Source organism: Lichenostomus cassidix, chromosome 8 (assembly GCF_008360975.1).
Source record: "Lichenostomus cassidix isolate B80296 chromosome 8, HeHo_3.0, whole genome shotgun sequence".
Classification (NCBI taxonomy): domain Eukaryota; kingdom Metazoa; phylum Chordata; class Aves; order Passeriformes; family Meliphagidae; genus Lichenostomus; species Lichenostomus cassidix.
The window spans coordinates 11,138,192-11,162,269 of NC_139489.1; the positions used below are offsets into that span (position 1 = coordinate 11,138,192).

The 24,078-nt window shown below is 38.2% G+C and overlaps 1 protein-coding gene across 1 annotated transcript in view; it reads right to left on the reverse strand.

The window, feature by feature from the left end:
• The window catches only part of PIGK (phosphatidylinositol glycan anchor biosynthesis class K), a 63,480-nt gene that overhangs the window by 15,334 nt on the left and 24,068 nt on the right, over positions 1-24,078 (reverse strand). The window contains exon 10 of the mRNA XM_085067858.1: positions 6,622-6,697. Coding sequence (XP_084923984.1) covers positions 6,622-6,697 — 76 coding nt within the window. The remainder of the gene's footprint in view (positions 1-6,621; positions 6,698-24,078) is intronic.

Here is a 24,078-nt window from a genome sequence, read left to right on the forward strand (position 1 = left end):
ATAAACCAGTAGAACTTCCCCTGTGGTTGAGAAACAGTAAAATAATGGTCCTGGATAGGCAGAGAGTGATCACCCACAAGAGTCCTTTAATGGGAAGATGGAAGAGACAGCTTTACTGCATCTCTGCTACTGAGAGGGAAGATCATGATCAGATGAAAAACAGAACAGAAGCAGCCATGTCTCGTCAGTAGTTTATGCTAACTGATCAGTAATTTATGCTAACTCCACATCATTATATTTTGTGACTGGAAAAAACTGATGAGAAAAACAACACCAAATTTTAAAAACTACATTTTCTATCATTTACAAAAGTACTTTATGATGCCCTCAGATACGGTGTATTTCAGGATGTTATGAAATTTCATGTGGCTAAAGAGCAATTTAATTTCTGAAAAGAAAAGAGAGACAACCCTACTGTTTGTGTGGACTGCCAGATTACATTTGAAGGTCCTGAGTACCATTCCTGACTCTGCAGTAGTTCACTAGATGAAAAAAAAGCCTGAAAATACTCTGGTTTAATGGTTTGCCAGTAAAAGATCTGTACCATCTATAACCAAATCAAGACTGTGTTTGGTGATTTCTTGGAGTGTGTCAGAGAAACAGGAGACTGTGTCATTCTTAATACATTACATGACTCATACACACAGCAAGATTCTGCTACTCAACTTCTTTAATCAAACTTAGTATAAGAAGAAATCTTAGGGACTGAACTTCAAAGCACCTACATGCACCAAGTAGCACAACGTGCTGGCAGGAATACCTCTGCTGCTCTATGACATACTTGGTTTGTTTGGCAAAAGTGTGCAGTAATAGCTCTTTTTCTTTTGGTCCTTTTCAGCACTAAGTTTTCTACCAGGTAGCATTCAATTTAAAGAAAACCCAAAAGATTTAAATAATCTCTAACTTAGCAGTAAGAGAAATTAAGTCTATATACTGTTTACAGTTTAGGGAAAAAAGCTAATTCTTACTTGCTGGATGACATCCAGCCATGATTCCACTTGAGACCACTTCCATTACAGTTATAAAATGTAGCAAACCACCTCTAGGTTAAACAATTCACAAACACATGTTTAATACAGGAAAGAAACGGAAAAAACCCAAACACAGTAGACTACATCAATTTCTAACTCCCATACATCCCAAGTGCCCTAAATGAAGAAAGGCTGGTTCAGCAAAAGGGGTACAGCACACCCGGGTTTAGCTCTGCCTGAGCCCCAGTAAAGACTTTAGGTGAGCTGGTGAGGAAGAAGATGTCAACATATTTCCATGACCTGCATCAGAAACAGCTTTTCTCACCTGTAGTCTGGACCAGACAGATGTGAGCACTGGCAGAACAGGCTGCTGTTCTCCAGAGACTCCAAAGTGGCCACAAGAAGTGGTCAGGGGACAACACTGTCTTCATGGCTCAGAACTGCAGTGGGAAAGCCTGACCAGGCAGGTGTCCTAGGGCAAGCTGACATGTCACAAGGCTTTTTGATGGGAAGCCAAGTGATGTATTTTGTTAAAATAAAACTGGACTCTGAAGTGAGTGTACTTTTTAATATTTGGTATGAAGATCTCAATTTTCAATCATCCTGACAAAATCCATTTTTGACAAAGAAAAGCATCCCTGCATGAGCAGACCTGTGTCTGTGCTAGCAGGTGCAGCAGAATTTGGACCTTTCAGTGAAAGGTTGTATTTTATCTCTGACATCAGCCAGCTGAATACCATGACCAGAGTTCTAAAAAGCAAGCTATGCTTCAAAGTTATTTTCAAACACAGCTACATGAATGGATTTTCAAAGAATGTATAAATAGCTGTGTCTAAAACTTTACACATCGAATCTGACACATCTAAGTATTACAAGTTGCTTTTGAACCTCTTAGTCTGTAAAGACACAGTAAAATGCAAGTATCACTTATCAAAGTACTTTAAAATTCCTAATAAATTAACATTCATAAACAAAACCTACTGTCTGCATCAAAAATAAAAATAAAAATCTGGGTTACTGTTGTGCTGTAAAACACCTAGCAGATTTAACCAAAGTTCTGAACACTAATGGCTTTATAAAACATTTATAGGAACCAAGACTCCACCATCAGGACAGAAGCAGGCTGGGAGTGAGGGTAACTCCTGAAATGTATAAAGTGCCAAAGGGCAGCTACAAGGCAATGGGCGAGGCACCAGTGTGATCCCTGAATTTTAAAGTTATGTTTTCAAGACTGTATCAGCATGTGATGGGTTGCTTTTCATACTGAGCATTTCACAAAGATCGTAAGCCACATAAAACCACTTTAATTTAATGTTTGTGAAAACATTTTAAGTCTGAGAGCTAAAATTGTTGTGTTATAGATAATAAAAAGACACTTCAAAAAAAAATCTATACAACATAGTGTGTTCTATTTTCTTAATACTGTTTCAACAATTTCTGGCAAATGCTACTAAAGAAAACCTCTGTCAATTAAATCAGCATGAAACCAGAATAACATCAACAAATGCAATAAACTAACAGCCCTCTACAACGTGAGAATGAGGCTCTGAGAATGAACAAAAAATTGATCTTTAAAGCAAAAGGGTTTTATTTGGGGGAAGGGTTTCAAACTTGTTAGAGAAACACAGATATTATGGAAACAAAGGCTTTCCTGCAAGACTTACTGCAGAACCGCAACCCTGCAGTATCCTTTGATGGCCATCAGTTTGTGCATTCATAATTCAGGAGATCCTCCTTCCATCATCTTTCTTAAATTGCCTATTTAATTTCTCTTATGGTGGACTGCAGTCAACACCCTCAAACCAGACTGGATGTAGCAGCTCCCTAATGCTCTGTGAGTGTGAACTGAGCAAAGCTCATGGTGCTCCCACCACCTGCTCGACTGGAACCTGGGACAGAGACATTTCCTCAACAGGGTTAGCATGATTTCCCAGTAATCTCCTCAAATTATGGAAGGCATTTTCCCCTGAGGCTTCTTATGGAGAGGCAACAGAAAAGCCCAGGTTAAAACTTCTACAAACCAAACAAACTTAACACATATCTCCAAAAGGAAATTCGATCTAATTTAATTCGATATTACATGTAACATTCCCCCCATGACAAAATACCTAAGAAACTCCTTGTTTTTAAGTAAATCTGCAACTGTAAACCATGTCAGATTTCAAGTAAATTGTGCAATTTCCACTACAGGCTGCAAGTCCCTTTCCTGAAATACCATCCTGGTTTAACAGCATGTTCATTTATCTGCTTAATGGTTTGAAATGGACTAAAATAAGTAGGCAAGTTGATTGTGGTCTAAATTTGCTGTTTCATTTTGTTTTCAATTATAACACCATCAGGAGATCTGGTGTTTATCTGCTGAAATGTGCCTTTCATCAATAAAACATTCTTCCGTCAGTAAGACACCTGTAACAATTTAAGTCTCTTCAGTATCCTAAATCCTGGTTAGACAAAATATGTTAACACACAGTGACACTCCAAGCACAAGCACTGGCACTGAAGTTAGGTACTTCTATTAAAATGACCTGCTGAACTGCAAGGCCAGCAAAGAGTATCATTTATGATAAATGGAAACAATCTTCTCAAATACAGTTTGTCCTGTTCTTCAACCAGACCTGTTTTGACTAAAGACAAGTGCACAATCACAGTAATCTCTCTTTTTTCTCCCCTTTCTGGTTTGGGTTTTTTTTGGCCTTATTCTAAGCAGCATAAACTTACTCTTAAGTAGCAGCATTGTATGCATGGCTGTACAGAGAGAATCTCATTTAAAAGGTTGTCTCATGGGGGCATTGCTCTGAAAGCTCAACTTTTACATGTTTATATTAATGACTGCATTCCTTTACCAAGCACTAGTGGCTTTTTATTTCAGTTAAAACCAAAAGGAGCATTTTAGTAGTGCTCAGGAGAATAAATTTAAGGTGAAACTTGGACACTACAAGTCCAAACAAGTGGCTAACAAGTGTAATTAAAAGGTACTTTATACATTATACTGATTTAGGATACCTGCCCACCACTGTGAAATTTTAGTGTACATTTATGCTATAAATATACAGCACTGATGCTATTATGTATGTCTAGGGGTAAAAAAATACATGGGTTAACAAGAGAGAAATCTTACAGGTGATACAGAACCAACAACAAATGCACAAACACCCTGATTATCTATTTGGATACAGCATCATAACACCACAAACACTAATCACCATTTTTACTCCTGTAATTTTTTAGTTTCTCATAATTTCCTTCCTTTTTCTTAAAGGAAAAAAAAACACCTTGTTCATATAAACATGGCCCCTGCACAGCTTGTCCCAGTTGTGCCAGGTCCCTCAGAAAGGGCACAACAGGATCTCTGCAGAGCTAATTCAGCAGGACACTGGAGCAGTGATGCTCAGCTGGTTACAGCTCCTGCAGGCTCAGACAGGGCATCAGCCTCACACAGAGCCAGGGCTTGGTGCCAAACTCCCTCTCACCACAGCTAATAATGGTCCTTTTATTCAGCTTCTTGACATCCAAGATGTTTGCAGTTCTGTTGGGTCTGTTCTGCTGCCTTGTGCACACCCCAGCTCTGTACTACTGGCAAGTTGAGCAAACAGATAAGAGCACATCAAACCAGCTTTTTGCTTTTCCACAGTGCAATATTCTATTGCAATGTAACACACAGTAGCCAAATGAACCCTCCATGGTTATTACCCACCTAATGCTGTAAAAATATTGCTATGACATTTCGTCTGCTCGACCATTTTAAAGGTTAATTCTGTTTCCTATTTGAGATTTTCCTCTAGGTGAGCCATTCCATGCACTTTCTATTTACTGATTCCAAACAACTCCCAAACTGTTTCATTGCTCACTCTCACTGTTAAGAACATATTGACTGGCTGCCTGCTCTGCTGTTTAATTCATTTATGCTGAGAGTCAGGCATGAAGACAGAATTTTAAATGTGACATTTGCAGGCTGTTGGGTCATTTGAAGCTCTGACAACACCAGGGAGTTCCTGACATACAAACTGGTCCTGATTTCCAATCTTCCATGTTCTGAACACATCAGAAATTCTTCCCGAAGGTGCAGATTTCAGCCAAAAGTTTTAAAATCCCTTGTGTTTACAACTTGCAGGAAAGGCTTGTACACTTTAAGCTTTTAAAATAAAGCTCATGTTTCCTTCAAGGTAAAACTAGCACTGCCTGCAGCATGAGACTCAATGCCTTAAAAACACTTATTGACAAAGGTATTTGGGAAGATCTACGGTAATAATTAATACACAAAAAGTTGTTTACAAAATTCTATTAAGGGACTTAGTGGACTTTTATTTGTTCCTGTTGATCTTCAAGCACTTAAAAACAGCTCAGTCTGAATTCACAGCTTTATCTAACACTGCCTGTCTGGCTTAGTGCTACTCTGACCAGTAGCAAGTCCCAGTTTTCAGTCTGGAAGTTTTCCTTATCCCAAGGCAGTGGATGGACTGCACCATTTTGTCTCCCATGATGAACTATCATTATCTTCCCCAAATTTCAGGCCAATTTTTCAGAGCATACTTGATTACCTGAAAGATTCCATAGGACCAAGATACCATTAGAAAAACAGTAATCTGACCTGTTTGGTCCTGATTTAAGAAAACTATAGTTACTTGTCCCTGAAGCAGGACTCACATCTACAAAGTTTTAAAATTATTTATTTTATTCTGAGGAAATTCCAAGTGACTGCAACACAATAGGCCATTTTGCTTCCTTTAAGGCATCCCCAAGAAGGGGGATGCTAAGTCTCCACAGTCATGTTTGACTCAAGTTTTATGTATGTTATTTGGCCACAAGCTTTTCCACACAACAGGCAGGGCCCTCTGTGGCTGACAGCAAAGAATGAGGAGACAGGGGAATGCAGACTGGGGATCTGATCTAGCAGCAGGATGGACTGAAAATCAGACCTTGAACTTTGAGAGAAGTGCAAAAAGGGAATATAGAATCTTCTGCACAGAAAAGATCTCTTCCTCCTCCTTGCTGTACATTGGGGGAGACATTACAATAAAAACTTCTGTTCAATCCCAGTGTGAATGGCCACATCAGCCCTCATTTATTTACTTAAATCAATAGCAGAGCATTGCATTTAAATAAAGACAAAGTTAGAAAGCACAATCTAGGAAAATACAAACCTTTTTTTTAAATTGTGCAAAACAAAAAGCAAACAAAAAACCCTATTCAAAGCAGAAAGTATGATGACACTGCTATAGTTAGAAATAAAAGTGGTGCTAATTCAGAACTGCATTAAGAGGAGAGATTGTTTTCCCTGATCAACTCTTCATGACCTTTATTCCACAATAATGATTCCATGCTTTGGCTGTTTTTTCAGGAAGGGAAATATGATTTAGGTCAAGATGCAAATTTGGAGAAATTAATGAATTTATTTTCTTTTCTATCAGCAGACAGACAACAATTTTAACAAGTAGCTCTGAAGTGTTAACCGTGTCATACAGCAAGAATCTTTTCATTGCCATGTTCAGAAAAAGACTTTTATAATTTAATAGTTGTCATCTGAACAAGAGTATCTTGTTTATACATACTTCCAGCATAAGGACATTAATTCTGTGTGACCTAGAAAAGCACTTTAAGTATTACAGATGTTCTTTATTTTCAAAGGAATTTTTAAAATAGAAAGACATACCTGATGTATTATCTGAGCTACAGGAAGTTGTTCAGCATATTTTAGTGGTTCTGTTGCCAACTCCTCCTCTGGAAACCTGGGAAGAAATTAAGTTCACATTTGTCAAAGTTAGTACAATGTTTACCAAATTAAGTTAATGAAATTAAGTGTTTTGGGGATATTGTTTTGCTTAAGATGAAGAAAAAGTGTATTTTATGACAGTAGTGGAATATATGTCTTATAAAGTTAAGTGAAAGAACAAATTTATAGTAAACATAAATGTGCACAACATTGTGGGCTTTTTTCCTCGGACATAAAGCACAAGTTTTAGCAGCAGAAACCTAAGAAAACCTTTCCATTTACTTTTAGGTGAACAAGGACTGGTGAAAGTTGGATTGAAATCCCCATGGAAAAGAAGTCTTACGCATTTACAGAGCAGATTCAGCACTGCTAACAATACAAGCTTCTCCACTCAATCCTGCCAACATAATTCAAATACGACCATCTCAAAAGGCAGGAGGGATTATTCACTATTTCCCATTTTTGCTGCAAGTGCACATCAGTGTTTGGATGTGGTAGAAGTTCAACACCACAAATATTCATGCATTTGCCAGCAGAGCAGTGTGTGCTCCTGGCTGCCAAAAAGCTAGTGTGAAAAAAGAGTGAATACTTCACAAAGAATATACATCATAACCCTTTAAACTTCGAATAAACTGTAGTTGCAGCTGAAAAATCAGAATCCATAAGCAGTCTCTTAAAAGAATATTTAAATGATAGTAAATTAATATGAAAGCATGTTTTAAACCCTTCAACCATAGTGCCTTCATCTACAGGAACTGCACAGCATGTGCTACATTTTCAAAGTATCACTCAAGTTTTTCATCAGCCATTCCTCTATCTTTCTGAGGAGTTCTGAATATAGGAATTTCAGCACTATGACAAGAAATGAAGGGGAAAAAAAAGATCCTGACAAAAACAAGGCCTTTCTCTAAAGCTGATGCAAAATTATTTTTAGACAAAAACTGTGGACAAGACATTATTTTCCAGGCTCAAACAAGTACCTTATATCAATTCTAGTCAAAAAGGATCCATGCCTGCTGGGTTAATTTACCTGCAGACCAGCTGCCAGGAAAGAGCCAGAAACTGCAAGCTTAGTCTCTGCACTGGGAGTCAACAGGCTGTGGTGAAAGAGAGGACAGTAAGTGCACATCTCTTCCCTTTTCCACTACTGAATTTCTGCTGTGGTTTGAAAGGCTTTAAGCTCCAAATAAGAGTCTGAATATCCAGAAATTTGTAATGAACAGAATATGAAAGTATGGAAGTCTTCCTGTATAAGAAACTTAAAAGCAGAGAACAAAAGAAACACAGCAATATTTCAAAGATCATAGTGACAGCCTGCCTAGAACCGTTTAATGTGCTTAAGAAAAATTAAATAAGCAGGCTCTGAACTACTGAAGCTGGTCTACAGATAGAGCTCATTTACTGATATGGTTTTTAGAGGTTTTGGATTATTATGACAATGATGAATTCATACTTTTAACATGTAATTTACTGCTGTTATAGTCCAACACAACCATCAGAGCTTAGAGGGGGCTCAGCAACTCCACTACGGTGTGCAAAAGGAATCTTTCCACTCAATTCTTTCCTTCTTTCTATCATTGGTCCTGATTGGCAAACATACCACAGTCAGTGTGAATTGGAGATTACTTCTGTTCTACTGGGAGCCTGTTAGCTGACACAACACCTTGATTTATGGATACCAGCTACAGAAACCCATTTTTTAGCCATAGTTCTAGATATGAAAAAACTGTACACACAACACAATATTCATCAATATCTTGAACGCTTATCTCTACAGTCTTTACAGGGACACTGCAAAATCTGGGGGGAAAAAAAGAGTATCTCAAATCCCAAAATTAAACACTTGAAGCTGAAAGTAACAGCTAAAATTACTATAAAATGAATGTTAGCAGAAATGAAAAAAAAAAAAAAGAGGCTTGTCTGTCTGTTCTGTCAAGGACCTTGCACATCTGGCGATGTCTAGACAGAATCAGCATTCCCTTGCATAGTCAAACACCTCCTTGTCAACTGCAGGGAAAAAAAGACCTTCTTCAAATGACAAAGAATTAAAAAAGATAAAGGAAAATTATCAAGATAATTTTAAGCCTTAGGAAGCTTAACTGAAAAAAAATAGGAAGGGGAGAGTAGTACAAACATGCATTCTAAAGTAATTAGATTAAAATTGAAATTACGCTGATAGGAGCCTTTCAACATCAAGAAAAACATTTTGGTTTTTTTCTAATTTAGTTTCTGAAAAAAAATCAAGGCACTTCAACTACACTATACTTTATATATAAATAAATTGTAAAATATAGATTAGGTAGGTGGACATTCTAATGTATTTACATACACGTCTCCATTTATATACATACACTTTAAAATGTTTACACACACGAAGATATTTTGGAAGAGAAGTTCAGAACTGTTTTCTCAAAACTTTTGCTGCAATGCCATGAACTTTTTGCATATGTACTCAGTGATTTACTAACTGTCAAGTCTACAAAAGAGTTTTGATTCTTTTCTCCTGCAGATAAGCCTAAGATGGCCAGCAAGTGGGCACAGAGGATGTATTTTAACCAGTCATTTATGTAAGAACAGGGACAGCTCATAGCCAGTAAGATCAAACCACGTGACACAGCTCACAAATGGCTGAATTCTCTCCCCCAAAGCAGGGGCTGCATCCAAAACTGGCTCCTCGAGGCAGTGTTAAGCCTTGAACCACACACAAACATTCTCCAGCTGGGATGAGCCACAAGGGTAACAGGGGCCACACTGACAATGACACATCCTGTGACTGCAAGACAAGACATCAGCCTGATTCACAAGCACAGATGCAACCTCATCCTGTCTTTAAGGAAGTTTTATCTTGGTTTTCTTAGTCAGTTTTGCTATGGATCAAAGAAAGCCACAATGAGGGCAGTTTGTACCAAGGAGAAAGAAACCTGCTGCAAAAACTGCTCCTTCATTTTAGCCCTAGGAATAGCGGCACTGAGCCTCCTACACTGGCAGAATGACCTGTAAAAGGCAATCCTCTTCAAAAAAGCATAAGGGATAGAAAGGCCCAGAGAGAAAGTCAGCACAGAAGAGGATGTTCTACTTCCTTCTCTTTTGCAGGGTGGAAGAAAAGAACATATCAGAATAAAGATTATCTCCATCACAATTCTTCTGACCTTGTCTCTCCCTTTCACAGAGGGACACAAGTAAATTGGTTACTCCTTCCAGAGATAATTTCCAGATGCCTGGGGAGGCATTCACTTCTGCTCAAAACTAGTTATGTCAGGAAAAAAATCCAAATACAAAGACCATCTCAGCTGATAGAATTTGTGCTCAAATCATGTGTGGCAATTTAAGGCTGTAATTTCACAAAATTAGTTGGCCTCACTGTGTTTAGTTTGTTCATATTTGACACTTAAACCTTTATAAAATTAAGGGCTAATTTGTTATAATACAGTTTTCTTTGTATGTTTAATTTCTTTCAAAACAATTCTATTACAGAAACAAAGGTAATTTCTCATGAATTAATTTTCCAGTGAGAAACAGTCCTTTCTGTCTCAATTGAGCATGACAGCAGAGTGCTGCCAACAGTGGCAAAGCAAGCTAACACAGTGGCATATCAGCATATACAGCATCATGCCTGACAGCTGGTAATGCAAAGCATAAGGAGATCTTGATTTTCAGGGAGAAGACTAGAAAGAAATGTAAAATCAGAGAGAAGTGAGAAGCAGTAAGAGATAGCAGAAGAGGAGGATCTCAAAAAATTCAATTTAAAAGTTATTTTTATACTGCCACTGTGAGTTCTCTTAGATGAAGGAAAGTGAGCATGAAACAGAAACTGTGGAAAGTGAATCAAAATCCAGTAAAATGTGTCAAGATACTTAGTGAAATATCCTATTTGTTATTTATATTTGCATGCTTGCTCTTGAGGGAGAAATCCTGTGAAAGTCAACGTGTGCTAAAGAAAAATAAATTCCAAGCGTGAGGAGCTGGCACATTCTGCCTTAAGTGCTAACCCAGCCTATGGTCTTCTACACAGAATAGCTGCAGTGGCTTTAGGGCAGAGATGTATTTTACCTAGTGCAAGTATTCCAAAAATATGGGGGGGGAAATTACAATGTCTGATCACAAACTGGTTTGCTCATGGCAGAAATTGCTTTTTAAGACATTTAAGAGACAGAAAACTCTAGGTAATGTAAAACCTGGCTCTCTGGGTAAATAGAAATAAATATTCAGTAATTATAACAGGCAATAGGAGTAGGCTAATATTTCTTCCTTCTTATATGGTCTCTAGACTTGATGGTTTGGACAGCTCACAGAATTTCATGCCTATGACCCACGTACAGTAATACTGCAGCTCTTTTGAACCTGTTATTCCTTGATGGTAAGTCCTAATAAATAACCACCTCTCCTGGAAATTATACAAACTGCAAGTCAGAGTGTGAATAGGGTACAAAAGGCTAGCAGAGACAAAAATGCATTGGAAGAATGGGTTTGAGGATCATCATCTTTCTTTCCTATAGACACAAATGATTTGTACTGCTCAAGTGCTGCCTTGCTTGTTTGAGACATGACTTCTGAATAAAGTGAATGGAAATTCTGGATTGGGCTGTCCCACTTGTAGAAGTAGCTCTGAGCAGAAACATTGCAACTGCTTGGAGAGTCAGCACAAGACCAAGGGATGCAAACAACACAGCAGTGCCTAAATCTGATACCCAAGACTGAAAAGCTGAAATTATTAATCTAGACCTGTGTATAGCACTGATAGCTTTATTGACTGTAAATACATGAACACACTTGCATCTGGCAATAAAAAGAAAACAAAATACCAGAGCTTTATGCACCACATCAGAAAAAGTTATTAGCTTTCCTATTAAAGAGAGGCTGAAATGGGCTATGTCGGGTTTGAGTGAATAGTTTTTAAAATTGGCCGTTGAGAAATTTATCTACCATATCCATAGTACAGAAGATTAAGAATTAGACCTTGGATTGATGCCAGGTACTTGATCTATCTGTTAAATCCTAACTTCACTCATATTTAAGAATAAGGTATGTTTAAACAACAGAAGCATGAAGGTACATGGAAAACACCAGTGCTTGAAAAGGTGAGATCATGCTTAACTCTGCTCTCCACCCAAAGCTGTGCTCATCAGTGCTTTTCTTATCTTTATAAGGGAATGCCAGATTTGCCTACACGTGTGTTTACCACATGGATGCTCACAAAGAAGAGAAACAAATACTTGAGAGCATCATCATTCCAGGGAACTTCCTCACGTCTTCTTCCTGGCACAATTTCTTTATGAGAGGGTCAACACTCAGTGCACGTTTTGTTGCTGCAAGCTTTGCTCAGCAGTGTGTGGATGTCTCCCCCTAAAGACCTAATAATGCAAACAACTCCCTTCACTCCCCTAGTTCTGAGCTTTGGTAAGCTGGGCAGCAGGGAGCTGACCTTGGGGGACCTCACAGGGCTGTCTCACAACATGAACACTCATCTTTGTCATTCATGGCTGTGGAGTCTGAACATATTTGCCACCTTTGGAAGGGAAAACCATTAGTGCACAGCCAAAGATGAGGAGAGGAGGGAGCTGTGGTGGAAATGTACAGGCATTTCACAGGTACAGCCAAGAACACCAAGATCCTCATCTGCAAATGCTGTGACTTCCACTCGATGCTTGCAGCACCTACTGCAGCAGATGGCAGACTATCAAAGATAGCTTCAAAAGAAGATTGAACAAAAATGAACAATAGAATATGGAGATAAAGGAAAAAAGTAAATTGACAGCAAAAATATCTTTGTTGCAATGAAAAACTAAATCAGTGTTAGGCACAATCAGTTTTATAATTTTTTGATGAAGGAAGCTACTGACTCGCATTGTGAAGAAAATTTAACTACTTCAGCATGCTGGCCTTTGCAGAGATAGTCCTTTGCAATAGAGCAGGAAAACATCCTAGAGTTCAGAAATGTAAAACACTTTCTGTAATCTGTTAATTTCTTTTCAAATAAATGTGAAAGATTTTGACCCAAACTAGTCTTACAGACTTATTCCTGGAGTTTAAAAAATACCTCAAGTCTGTGAATGCACAGCACTTTCTGTTGGACCTGATCATAAAAATGTCTGCTGGTGTTCCCAGAGTCTGCCAGACACATTGAGTTATAATCTTCATAACCTGTTATTATTATTATTATTACATGAATTATTACTTCATAACCTGGATAAAAATTGACTGCAACAAATATTTCCTCTGTCTTTCTGTGATCCACACAATTTCTTATCTGAAGAATTTCAGGTGAATAACCTTTATTAAGCCACATATTCTGAACTATCCCAAGATCCCTTTTAAAAAGAGGTTATGGAAACCTATAGTGTATTCTAATACAGGTTGACCAATACTGTCTCTCTCCTCCTTTCTGGCCAATGACTTTTGTCAAAGAGTGTTGCTGAAGGGATTCTCTGTTCTGCCTGCTATTTTTATTCTGAGGCAAGACTTTGGGAAGGAATTAAAAAGAATAATAGCTTAAGTAAGCAGAACTGACTTTACTGCGACTGGAAGCCACATGACCTATGGGGCTTCATTTTGTTATCTCAACTATTCCACATTTTAGGTAAATTAGAAAATCTCTTTTGAATTAATTTAAAACTTCCACATGATGATGCTGCTGAAGCACAAAATGCTAATCAAAAGTTGGAGATAAAAAGACCCACTAAGTCTCTCCTCTATCACTGAAAATCACTATTTGAGTCCACAGCTAAAAGTAGGTGCTCATTACTTAATGCTAATTCATTCTCATAACAGGCAGGTTTTGTGGTGAAAAAAGAAAGAAAACAAGTGTCAAATTTCCCAAATTTGAGGCATGTTTATAAAGACAAGTCCAGCAATATCAGAGGAGCTTCTGCTAATGGTCCAAACCAGTCAGAATAGAAAACTGCCCACCTCACTGAGGAAATGTTTGATTCATTTTGAAGAGCACATGTGCTTTACCTAAGAACTAAAGCTGCAAATTTCCTCCTTGAATCCAGTCCCTCCTAAAATGTTTCCAAGAGTGGTTAAAAAACACACAAGTTATTATCGCCCTATGTCTGGAAACCCATGACTGAATTTCACAGGAATCTCAAAGAAAAAAGCCCAAATACTCCCATGTCAGCACATCACACATGTGGTGTAAATACTGCTACCAGTACATGTTGAAATTATACTTTCAGCTGGATAAAGCAAGCTTGTTCATTTTCCACAACTGAAAGTTTATCCACAGTGCCTGAGCTTTATGTAGACCAATTCAACACCACCTGCCAGTGCACTGCAAGTCAGAAAAATCAGTAGGAAGATGTTTTTAAATAAAGAATTAACCTGGGAATGTGCCAGGATAGCAGTTCCATTATTTAGTGGCCACAATTAATCTTTATAGTGAAGTTCATTTGGTGTTTAATACTACTGTTCTTTCCTGCACATATTCAAACTAAACAATGTATCTCCATTGGTTTGTATTGTTACACTTTTCAACAAGCACCTTCTAAAAACCCCATAAAACACATATTTTAAGTCCCAATATTCTACACCTACAGTACATATTTCTATTTTTTCAGCTCATGAGTCACACAATGTACCATCCAGCTAAAATTTCTCATGAGACTGCTTAGCTGAGTGCAAGAATCTGTCAAGGTAGCAGTGTTCTCTGCCTGTTCTCTGCCCAAAACCATCCTCATTTCAAGCTTCCTATTTTGCTTTTTTGACTGTTTACTCCAATGAATCAAGGGAAGGAACCACACAGAATCACAGAAATCTTGTTTCTAAGGTACTTTTGGAGACCATCCAGTTCAGCCTCCCAACACCAGGTCAGGTCAGCCATGGCTTTGTCCATCTGAATCTTTACAACCTCCACAATCTCTCTGTGCTAACTCCCCCTCTTTGCAAACATCTCTCCTCATGCACAACCTGAACCTCCCAAGCCACAGCCTACAGCCAATGCCTCTTGCCACCACGAGTTTACCTTGACCAGCCCTGTACCTGCATTCCAAACAGCTGCAGCCTGCAGACATTTCTGTCTTTTAAGGGTAAGCAAGCCCAAATCTCTCTACCACCTCTCAGGATGTGTGCCCTGGGCCCTGACCATCTTGGCAACCCCTCTCCACTGCCTCAGCATCTTTATTAAAGGGGAAGGAAAATGCCAGACACAGTGTTTCAGGCAGAGCTTCAGCAGCATCAAAGAGAAATGATAACAGTATTGCTCAGTCTGCTAATCAGACTCCTCCTCATGTAGGCAGCTTGTCTCATTGAGGATGATGGTACTGGTGCCCATCACCACCTCCAGATCCTTTACAGCAGGGCTGCTGATCAGCCTGCCAGATCCCAACCCCTACGGAGAGAACCTTACAAGGGAAGACACCAACTGTACTTCTATCTAGAAGTGTATAAAATAGCATATATTGATACCAATATTAGACCCAGATTTTCTTGAAACATGCCATACCCTAGGCACTCAGAAAATTAAGCATAAAAATTACAGTTCTGGGCTTTTGAGAAATGGTTTACTGTGTAATCATGTCTCTCCTGAATACTAGATGTTGCTTTTGATCTTTTTTGATACAACATGATCAGCAACACATTTCCATAAAGCAGACAACCAAGATACACCAAGAACTGCAGAACACTATACAACAAAACTTAATCAACTGTTTTCCCCTTTTTCAACAGTGCTGTTCCTCTCTGTAGCCAACTCTAAGGGTCCTTAGAATGGCCACACAGACAAAATTATTAAGAAGCATTCCAATCAGCCAGCAGTAAATGCATTATTTTTCTATCAATGCATGTACCTATGTAACAAAATATTGCTAACCACATTAGAGGGGCTTTTCTTCAGAGAAAGCTGCACAGGATGTATGCAGCTCTTAAGCTTTCTATCAGCCTTGTCTTTGGGACCATGATTTTCTGTTATTTATAGATGACTTGTGCACTACTTTTGTCTGGATTCTGGTTGGTTTGTTCTTGTTAATGGCAGATGAAACCTCCAGTTCAAATACAAATACTTAGATTGTATTCTCTGAGGCCAAGGTACTGCAGGTTACTGAGTCTGCTGATGCTGAACAATAAATCTGTTCATGTTTGATCCTGTAAAGCAGTAAACCTTTTTCTTCATATCAGTATTTTATAATCTGCCTTTCTGTCCTCACTTATTTCATAGTATTAGAACCAAAAAGGACTTGTCTCCTGTCTACCACAGACTGCTCTGTGTTAACCAGAGTGTTCTATATGAAGTTCAGTGATTTTACAAACTTTATAGCCTTTAAGCCCATACAATTTAAGTGGTCCCAGGAACAAAAGCAGAAGCAACAAGAGATCTTATCCTGGGCCAAGTACATGGCATGCCATTTGCTAACCTCCCAACAGGCACATACATTTGGGAACTCCCCTGCCTATCCAGGCAAGCCACTAGGAGTGAGGCCAGTGGGAAAGAAAGAGGGACTTTATGTCCTTGTGCTCAGCTCAGTGCTGTTCTAATTCCAGAACCTGTCAGCTATGCCTATACAAGACATATATCTCGATTTGCAAGTTACTCCTAGCTGCAATGCCAAGCAGTAGGCTGGAGAAGCCAAACTTCTAATATTCACAGGTGGTTTCTAATCCAAATACTTGACACAAAATCTGGCATCTCAGACACCTGCCAAGCCCATATTTCCAATTACCTCAGCCCCTCCTTGCTGGGAAGGGACAGATGCAGTAGCTCAGAGCGTGCCACAGGCTATCAGCACCCTTTCTCTCTGCACTCTCCAAGGAGCGAAGCTAGAGCAGGAACAAAAACAGCTCTGAGGGCTTCAGGCATGTCCCTCCCCTTTCTTTCTTCTCAGTTACCTTAAATTCTTGTACAGATTTATTTGTCTTACTGCAAGAGTAAAGAGATAAAACCAATTTAATAGGAAAAAGCTTATTTACAAAGTTTCCTTTTATTTACAAAGTTTCCTTTTATTTACATATCAATTCTGCAGCAAGGTAAATGCCAAGCAATGTTTAAGCAATCATCAAAGACCTCTTTTACAGTGCAATAAAGCAAAAGCTACTTCTATGAAATGTAAGTTCCTAAAAAATTAATTAGCACATTTTTCAACAACACCTATATGGGATGGACCTAGCCGACAGTAAAAATATGTTAGTAGAATTATTATACTAACAAAAATGTCTAACGAAGACTAATATTAAATAGTTATTTTTGAAAATGGGACTTAAACTTTTAGAATTAAACCTTCAGTATTCAGTCATGCCTAAAATTAAGCTGACCGTGCCTTTCTAAGACTGTCTTACGACAGTAGAGTACATACAGCAAATGGTTTCACCTGGTTTTACTTTCAAAAAGAAAACAGAAAAAATAGGAAGTTCACTCTTTTGTCAGAGGATTGTTACATATTATTTCTTTTTAGAAAAATGCAAGGGTTTACACAAAATTATTTACCACTTTAGCTAAGATTGAAGGCTGAGTATTATTAACCAAATCTCAGTCTTTATCTCTTTTTATCCTAGGTTCTTCCATTATTTAAGTAATTTCCTGCAAATGTTTATAATCTACCAAACACGGCATCAGTAAAGCTGAATGTTAAGTATACATTATCAGCAGATACCATCTACTGTGTAAAGCAGAAAAGATCACAATGCCAATCTGTCACTCAGTTTTTAGAACTTCAGCCTCTCAGTATACCTTATATAAAAGAACAAAATCTCCAGTGCTGGTAAGGTCTTTCACAATCCCACACACATATATATATATTTGAATGTGTCTATGTGCATGTATACACATGCATAAAAGGCAACTTTGAAACTAAGGCAAAAATTAAAATTTTCTTAGTTCATTTAGCACAGATAATGAAGCCAGATTTCTCTTCCGACACCTTCAGGGGGAAAAAGTAACAGTTACAGAAACAACGGAACAACTCCAATTACACAGTAATACGTTAAAGAAAAAATCCAAATTGAGGGAAGCACAAAGCAGGCAAGAGCTGAAAGATTTCATTCTACAAAATTTTATGTGCTACATATCAAATATTCAAAGTCTAGGAAAGAGTTTATATTCTGTGTTGCACCTTTCAACAACATATTTTACATGTTTTGTGGAAAACAAACTTCATTTTTACACCACACATTTTCTCTCATGTTTTCATGGATGTTCCATGTACCTGTCACCAAAATGTCACAAGTACTCTGAATAGGAGCATCATGGTGTAAGGTGTGTATCTTTATTGTATGTATCATTGCTCAGCTACAGTGGATCCTCACTCATGAGTGGGACTCCCACACACCACTACCATATAAGTAACCAAAACCATTGGCACTGGAAATTTTTACAGCAGGAATATCAAAGTATTTTAATAGCTATACCACGAGGCCCTTCTGTTTGCGTCACCATATAGTTCTACTCTGGCTTTGGAGTTAATAATAGCTAAAAGTGCATGATGGCAATTGAGTATGCTGGTCCTCTGCCCGAGGAAACTAAGAAAAAATTTGTTCTTTCTGCACTTTAAGCCTAATACCTCTGTTGCATTTTTTCTATGTGTATTCTGTAAAGGCTATACAGTACAACAAAATCTTACTGCAAAACTCAGAGTATGTATTGACTGTTCGTGGTTAGTGTATATATTCTTTATGGCTGTTGGTCAACTGAGATTTCATGGGCATAAGCTTTTTATACTTTAATGTCTTATTTACTAAAAAATAAAACCTACAAAAAAGCCCCAATCAAAACACCAACCCCAAACCCTGCTTCTGCTGCATTTATCAACACTCGGATGAATGCGGCAAACACACCCATCCCGACTGATGAATACCTAAGCCACTTTGAAATGAAAAATTTCCATTTCAGTAAATATACTGCACAGTAATATACTGAACTTTCACTAGAGAGCTGCTCAGTGACTGCAGTTACTGTCTTATTACAGAGTCCTGGACTGAAACGTGATAATACAGTATTTACTGATGCACTGTATTCAGCGAGCGAGCGAGGTCTGGCAGACAGATATCGAGGGGAAAGCAGCACCAGGAGGAAGAGCTGTTCTGTTGGGCTGACTGCTAAGCAGCCAACAACACTCACTGCAGCACTTGCCCTTTAGCACAGGCAGGGCTCTGCTCGCCATCGGGGCAGCACCGCAGCGCCGCTGCCTTCTCAGAAGAGCTGGCAGCCTGCAGTCTACAGGGAACCCACATAAACTCTGGTAAAATATGATTACTGACAATAAAATGAGAGTGCTGATGGCTCTCCACAGGTAGAAATTCCTGGGGTCTTCCACTTATCTCAAAGATGTGCGGTTTCTTGTTACTCAAAAACCTTTCCTACTGATCTTATGGCTGCAAGAATATGTTGACCATGTATGGGTCACCACATCATCTGTAAAACCACCACTGCACAACAGGTGCTTTCAGTGAAGAGCAGAGGATACTGACAGGTTATATAGACTGAATTCAGGACGGTGGCATAGCCAAGTGCAACACAAACTGGTAAGGTTATATTATAGTCACCTCAGGAGTACAATGAAGGAGTACAATGAAGGTCTGGAGTTCTGTTTTGTGGTTTTCTGGTTTGTTTATTTGTAAATGAAACATAATAGAACTACTGATATCATTGATATCCACATTAACCCTTACAGACTAACCACATACAGTATGTCAAAATTATTTTCTACTGGAACCTTATTCACTCCACTGTAAATTGACAGTGCATTATTGTAACTTACTGTTTGAAATCCGTTCTTTGAACAAACAAATAGTTTTAGCTGTATGTACACAGTAGAGCTGTAAAGGTAAGCAAACCCACAGTGAAACTGACATAGGATAAACAGCAACAAGAGAGAATCCTGAGAGAGAATACTCAAGCAGTATTGGAATACTCCAAGCCAAGTCTGGAAATGCCTCAGTCAGCTGATAGGAAGGATATTATTTCACAGCAGCCACTTTTGATAGCACAGCAAATCACAGTGGAAGACCTTTGCTACTTGCTTTGTGAGCCCCCAGCCCAGCTATGCATACACCATCGTGCACCAGCCCACACAGTAACAAAGGCAGATATGCAAGTCTCAGCCAAAACCAGAATACACTTTTTTACCTGAATGTGGAAAGATGAGTCTAAGACAGCATTAAATACTAAATTTCAATTGTGCAAAACTACAAATGAAAAAAAAAACCAAAAAACCAACAAACAAGAATACATTTTAATTTGGTGGACACCCTTTCCCCAAGTTTTTTCATCTGGAGAAAAATATTTTGCAAGGTGGTTTATTTGCTTGCACCACCTAGTGGGGTTTAGTTTAATCTACCAAAATAGTCAGAGGTCAGTTGTGTTCCTACCTCACGACATTAGTGACAGACTGCATTTTCTCACAACATAATGTTTCAAACCTCCACAACCCACTAACAGCAGTACACTGCTATGTTTCCACACATCTATAAAAACACAGCACAAAAATGCAAGAAAACAATACCTATTTTGATTGTATTAAGTTCTGCAGGAACTTAACAGGGATGTCACAGAAAATTGTTTCATAAAGGGATGTTTATGAGTTTCTAATTCAAAGTACATGTCAACAGTACCTTGCCAGAGCATACCACACATAAAGTCCAGAGTCTGAACACATTGTTAGGTGACAACAAGGCCACACACTGAGATTTGGAATATTTCTGCAGGATTTTTGAATCAAAGCCCTGGCAGAGGCAGGCAAACGGTGCAAAAGGTTCTGCCTGCAGGAATGAGGGTTGACCAGGCAGCAGGCACCACTTGTGACAGTCTGCTGCAGCAGGAACAAGCACCTGCACTGCCTCTGTCCTGCCTACAGGCTGTTCCACCAGTTTGTGCTCATAACCTGGCTGCTTTATAATGCACTGCCCCAGCACAAATCTGCTACATGAAGTCCAGCCACACTGGAGAAGTTTATCAGGTCAAACCCCAATGTGATAATAGACAAGAATTAATTAAATTTGCCTCTTAGGACTTGTATTGAAACAATAAACTGATCTTATCCAGAATATATACTTCTCCTAGTTATTCCTAGGGAAGAACTCACATACTGGAGTAAGAAGTCTGTTGCATTTGATCTGGAGCAGAGGTCATGCTATAGAGGCACTACAGAATGTTTTAGATGAGGCAATTAAACAAGAGATCATTGCCAAAGTGCTTTTACATCTTCCATGTGAATTTTGCAGAGAAGGAACCTTAAACATTTACAGAAATTCATACCACCTTTCTTTCTTTCAAAATTCATTACTTCATGATTTCAACTTAATCAGTTTCAGTTCTCACTTCCACACAGACATGTATTTGTAACTCTGACAATAGCAGAGGAGAAAAAATGCTATACCCACTTTACAATAAGGAACACATCACAAATGTTTCATTTGGATGCACGGGAAGATTTTGGGGAATGATGCAAGACTTTTTACCCTTCTATAAACTTCCACATGAGGGAAGAGGAGAAGAAAAAATTTTTGTTTCACAGCGGTTTATAAAATAACCAAAATCTGCTTATTTAGAAACAATGCCTTTTTTGCAAAAGAAACAGATGCCAGTAACAACTGCTCTGACATGCACGCAAAGCCCCAGGCTACAGCTCTGTCTAGGACAGTTAAGTACCACCTACTACTCCACACAGAATCATATTCTAACAATGGGAGAGGATAACTCTGCTGCAGCCAAGCAGGCAACAACAGTCATTTGAAGAGAAGGCAAGAATTGAGACAGACTGTATTATAAAGAAAGGATAGAGTGTTTGTTGTTTCCCTTTTTGTACTCAGACTTGTAGGTTGTTTCAATCCTCATATGAAGCACTTTTCCAGGACAGAATATTAAAGTGATTTTTTCATAGTTTTCTTATTTGGTTAAGGTTCCAACATGGGCCGTTTTGCTCTATGAGGACTAAGATCAAATTTAAGACAACAGCTACAAAGGAAGTAGGAAAGAAAAGATGCTTGCAATTTTATCCCATGTACATTTGATGTCCACCCATATAAAATCTAATTCTGCACAACTGTGAAGCAATATATAGGCAAAACACCCAATACCAATGCACTGCAGAATGCTGACTCCATTCAAAAGACAAAAAAGACCAAATAAGAATCAAAGCTCAGCATTTAAGTTAACCACTGATATCAAGATATAGGTTCAGACACAAAGGCACAGGCAACTGACTGTACCTGTTACTTTATGTAAAGATGCTATGAATAGGCAGCTCACACCCCTAAACTTATCAATGTGCCTCTTTCCTGAAATTTTTATGTCCACAACTTCTAAAGCTGCCTTTGCCACTCCTGTCCTGAAGGGCAGGGCTGTGTGGGACTGTTGAGCCCATGTACAATCCCATGAACAACTCACAGCAGTGCCACTGTGGGACCACATTTATTAGTTGGACTTTTGGTCATGTTTACACCATAAAAGACATTTTCAAAGCCCACTCTACTGCACAGATCAAGCCTGCAGTTGCTCAGAAAACCATTTGCAGAGGAAAAAAAAGGCAAGAAAAAGCCCCCAATAAACAACAACTCATTAAACTTTCAATCATTTTTAACCAAATTCACAGAAGTATCTCCTTAATAGGGTCTAATGGGAACTAAACACTAAAACTTTATCAATAGTGGTCCTGTTTTTAAATAAAGACAAGATGCTGCTTATCAGGGATTTCTAAGATAAAAGCTGAGCAGTAATCATATTTGCCTTAAATTTCATTTTTATTTTTAATGCTTTATGAAATGGCCCTCATATTTTCTGTTACATTTCTGCTCTTTTTACTCAGCTATTTTCTAAAGCACTGGTGGTTGCTATGGTAACTTTGGCTTTTTTCCCCTCAATGTTCATGCAGGTTTTCATCAAACCCAATGACTTTTTTTTAATCTTATCTGCTCTATAACAATAGTTCTTTGACTAAGGTGCTGGATACTGTACCAGATGAGAATCATAGTATTTCACAATAGCAAATGAAAAAATGGTAAATTTTGCTAAATTCTGAAAGCTAGCAATTAAAGTGGGGGTTTTTAGGGGGTTGGTTTGTTTGTTTCTAAATGTCTGAGTACATTCCTTTCTTCCTTTTAATCTGCATGTTATTCAGGTGAAAGATAAAGCCAATTTTTAAAAATAGCAATGCTTAAGGAACAGAAGACCTTGTGTGGAAACTTTTTGAAAGAAAAGTAATCGCAGATGTTTCACACAGACTAAGCAGGACAGAATTAAACTAAATGAGAACTGTGTCATTTACTGCATTTCCACTAGAGATTAACATGGGTGCAAATCCCCCTGTCACAGAAAAAAATACTTCTGGTCACTTTAATGTAGTATTTCTTAAGGTAACCACACAGTTTATTACCAAGTTGATCTCTAACCTACAGGAATCCAACTGCATAAGCCAACAAACACATGAAGTATAAGCAAAGGTTTGAGCCACTTCCAGACACTCTTCCCTAAGATTCTATTTTTAATCTATTCTTCCAAGAATATTTAAGTTTTGGGCTAAATTTTTCAATGCAGATTTGGTCTTAAAATTTTGCTTTCCCTTGTATTAATGCAAAGGAGATGCATTCTTGGTACTTTCTACAGAACAAGCTTATCTTTTTGTGTTCCAGACAGGAAGAACCTCTCAGGAGGACTTACCACCTTACTCACCAAAAGTAATACACACAGCCACTCAATCAGACTGAGCTCATTAAACAACACAGAATTAAATGAACATACAGGACTGAACATTCCAAAAAACAAATCCACACCAAGCTTTTAGCTACAAAGAGATTACTACTTCACACACTAAATGAGGTCCAAAAGCAGCACTACTGGACTGAAGTTTTACTCCAATATAATTACCTGAACCTGGCCCCAGACTTTGTAATGTACACAGGCAGGGCTGTGCTGGACCCAGTTTGGTCCAGTTCAGCAGAGTAGGCTATTGAAATAACCTTTGCTAAAATTAATTTGCCTTTAATGGTGTAATTTTTTTAAGCAATATCAAAAATGTGAGCAAAAAGAGAAAGGCTTTACAAGCTACGAAAATTACTGTTTCATAGAATTCAACTCTGAAAATTATTTTGTATTGCTTTCTCTGGGGATGGGTTGCGTTCAATATCCATTTGCCACAACAGTAATAACTTATCTTTTTGTCTTTTATTACAGTTACGGAAATTTGCCTTAATTTCAGGTTTTATAATCAGAAGCACATTATGTTTTTGACTTGAGTAGATGACTAAAATGTATATTGCTGTTATTTCTGATTATATTGATTTCCTGATTCCCTCCTCTCCTATTAAATCTTTTCAATTCAGTTTGTAAAATTACTCTTCTATTTTACAAGGACAGGTGAGAATAAATAATCTACAATTTGCTTCACTTCATTTCAGTGATTTTGTTTCTTTTCAAATTTCTGGTGAAGTTTGTTTTATTATATGATTATTCTTTTTACAATTCTGATTACATTTAGC